The 2,500-nt window shown below is 35.8% G+C and overlaps 1 protein-coding gene across 1 annotated transcript in view; it reads left to right on the forward strand.

The window, feature by feature from the left end:
• The window catches only part of LOC137973776 (uncharacterized), a 23,309-nt gene that overhangs the window by 3,658 nt on the left and 17,151 nt on the right, over nucleotides 1-2,500 (forward strand). Inside the window, exons 2-3 of the mRNA XM_068820660.1 lie at nucleotides 659-749; nucleotides 1,720-1,808. Of these exons, the coding sequence (XP_068676761.1) occupies nucleotides 659-749; nucleotides 1,720-1,808 (180 nt within the window). The remainder of the gene's footprint in view (nucleotides 1-658; nucleotides 750-1,719; nucleotides 1,809-2,500) is intronic.

A 2,500-nucleotide genomic window follows, 5' to 3' on the forward strand; every position in this document is an offset into this window, starting at 1 on the left:
AATCTTTTAGGCATTTTTTTATAAAAACATTCCAAATTTATTGTTCTTGGTGGAAATGTATTTGTCTTCTCAATACAAATCAACTGGTGTTGATGAATATTATTGTTAACCCGTTCGCACTTCAAAACGCCCTAGGATGTCCCCCATTGGTGAGTAAATTTGTCTGGCGTTAGACAGTAAAATCTATTAAGTGTCACTCTCAGTGGTCAGTGGATTAAATAGTAGAATGAACTTATGGTACATGTACAAACACCTGCGTAGCTTCTTAATTAGTATTTCTTAACTTTTGATACAAATCTCTGCTGTATTCAATTTATTGTTTTATTTCACAAATATTTGTGTCCCATTTGTACATGTATGGGCGTTTACTATGTCTGGCCTTTAATTTGTAACCGCCCATGCAGATCTTCCACTTATATTTTATCCACTACATATTAGGAAGAACCTGGTTCTTTTTGAAGTCCTATGAATAAAGTTTAAGAATTATTAATATCCAATAATTCAACAGGGGCATGATGACATTGTAATTATTCCAGTTGTAATAATGTCTTGTTATGAATAAGCATGATAGTTTTTCCATAATATACATACATGTACATTTTACGTACAGTGTGTTTTAAGTAACATGTACATTGTATCTCCATTCTTTTTGTTCAAGTCAAAGGAATGCTAACTTCACAAGCAACAGACCATCACAGCACGATGAATGCAAGGTGTATGTTAAAAATGTTCCATTGGATATGACAAGGGTGAGGCTACTGTTACTTCTGTGATTTTAAGAATTATTACTAAACGAGTGTGTCAAGTATTTATGAGTCAGTGAGTCATGAGTCAATGAGTCAACGAGTTAGTGCAGTTAATTAAACCATAAAATGAAAGCAAAAATTTCAGAGAGTGCTTAGGCCTAATCACTGAGACGAGGGCTTAGGCTTAATCAACAAATTATTTCTATATTGACTGTGAGTCCATTGACTCATGACTCATGACTCATGACTCATTGACTCGTTGACTCATTTGACTCATAAAACATGTGTTCTCTTATTATACTGCTATTACCAGGCTCTAAAATGACTTTATGTTGAATTGTGAAACTACTGGTTGAGTCATTCCAATCCCTTCATGTTGTGTTACATTCTTGTCAATCCTACCATCTAATAGATACGATGTTTACTTACTTCAAACTTGATTGGTTTAATTTCTCTGCTTATTCACAATAATTTTTTTCCCCTTGGACAGGATTCTACCCTTTTAAATATTAACCCATTGACTCCTGGGAGTTCCCCATTGAAGAGTAAAATCATCTGGCGTTAGACCAGTTGGGGTGTCAAAGGGTTAAATATTTATTTTGAACCCATCTTTGATCCTACATGGTGAGCTGCAAAGAAAAATTAATTCTGCCTGCTTCTGTTCCCAATTTTCTGCATTCCTTTGCCCCTCACATTCTGTGAAACATTCTTTATTTCATATCTGAATATTGTTTTTCTTTTTCTCAAAGTTGTGTCATAAGTGTGGGAAAAGGAAATACTTGCTGTATGGCCACAAAATCAACCTTGTACACCTCTCATTTTTTGTCTTCCCTTCCTGAGGTAGCCCTATTGACAAGTAAAAGCATCTGTTGTTAGATATAGTGAAAAAGACCCGCTTGTGGGAGAGGAGGGAAATTAGTTATCACTTCTATTATTGAGAAATGATGATATTGTATTTTGGATGTTTCTACAGGAGAGCCTTGAAGGACTTTTTAAAACTTGTGGAAATGTTGTTTCAACATACATTTTGAATCCCAAAGAAGGAAGGAATAGCACTATTGGGTAAGGTACACGTAGCAGTTACATGTACAATACAATACATACTTAATTGACCACTCCCTCATAGGGGCTTTTCAGGGCCAATGGAAAACAATCACAACAGAACAGAACATTCAACAACAATTGTTAAGAATCCCAACTGACCAGAGGCAAGCTAGTTGGCTATTTGCAAGTGCAGCTGAGAAGTTGAATCAGGGAGTAACTGAGGAACAAATTAATTCAGCAAGTGGTCAGAGCGGGTCTTGAACCTGGGATCCCCGGATCTCAAGGCAATCGCCCTGCCACACTGGGCCACACTGCCTCAAATGGATACAGCTAGATCACATAGATGCAACAAAGATTGAGATTCTCTTTTAAGTGATGTGGTTCAAATTTTTCCTGGTTCAAAAGTTTCAAACTAGTTCATTTTTGATTTTCCTTTGTTTCTGAGATTATGATTATGAATATTTTCGCAAATAAAAATCAAAATTGAACTGGTTTGAAAAACTTCTTATGATAATTATTATCATTACAGCTCCAGCTTCTCAATCTAGTGGCCAAGTGTACATGTAGCAAGTGGAACGCTGTATCCATGAAATGTTGCCCATAATTCCAAGCTTCTCACTGACCTCTTTCATGGTGGCCAAATAAAATATTCTTTTGTTATAATGCTAATAAGCCTTTCTAGCCTTGCTACGATGATCAAATTTCAAAAG

The sequence above is a fragment of the Montipora foliosa genome, chromosome 10, assembly GCF_036669935.1.
Source record: "Montipora foliosa isolate CH-2021 chromosome 10, ASM3666993v2, whole genome shotgun sequence".
NCBI classification, from domain to species: Eukaryota; Metazoa; Cnidaria; class Anthozoa; order Scleractinia; family Acroporidae; genus Montipora; species Montipora foliosa.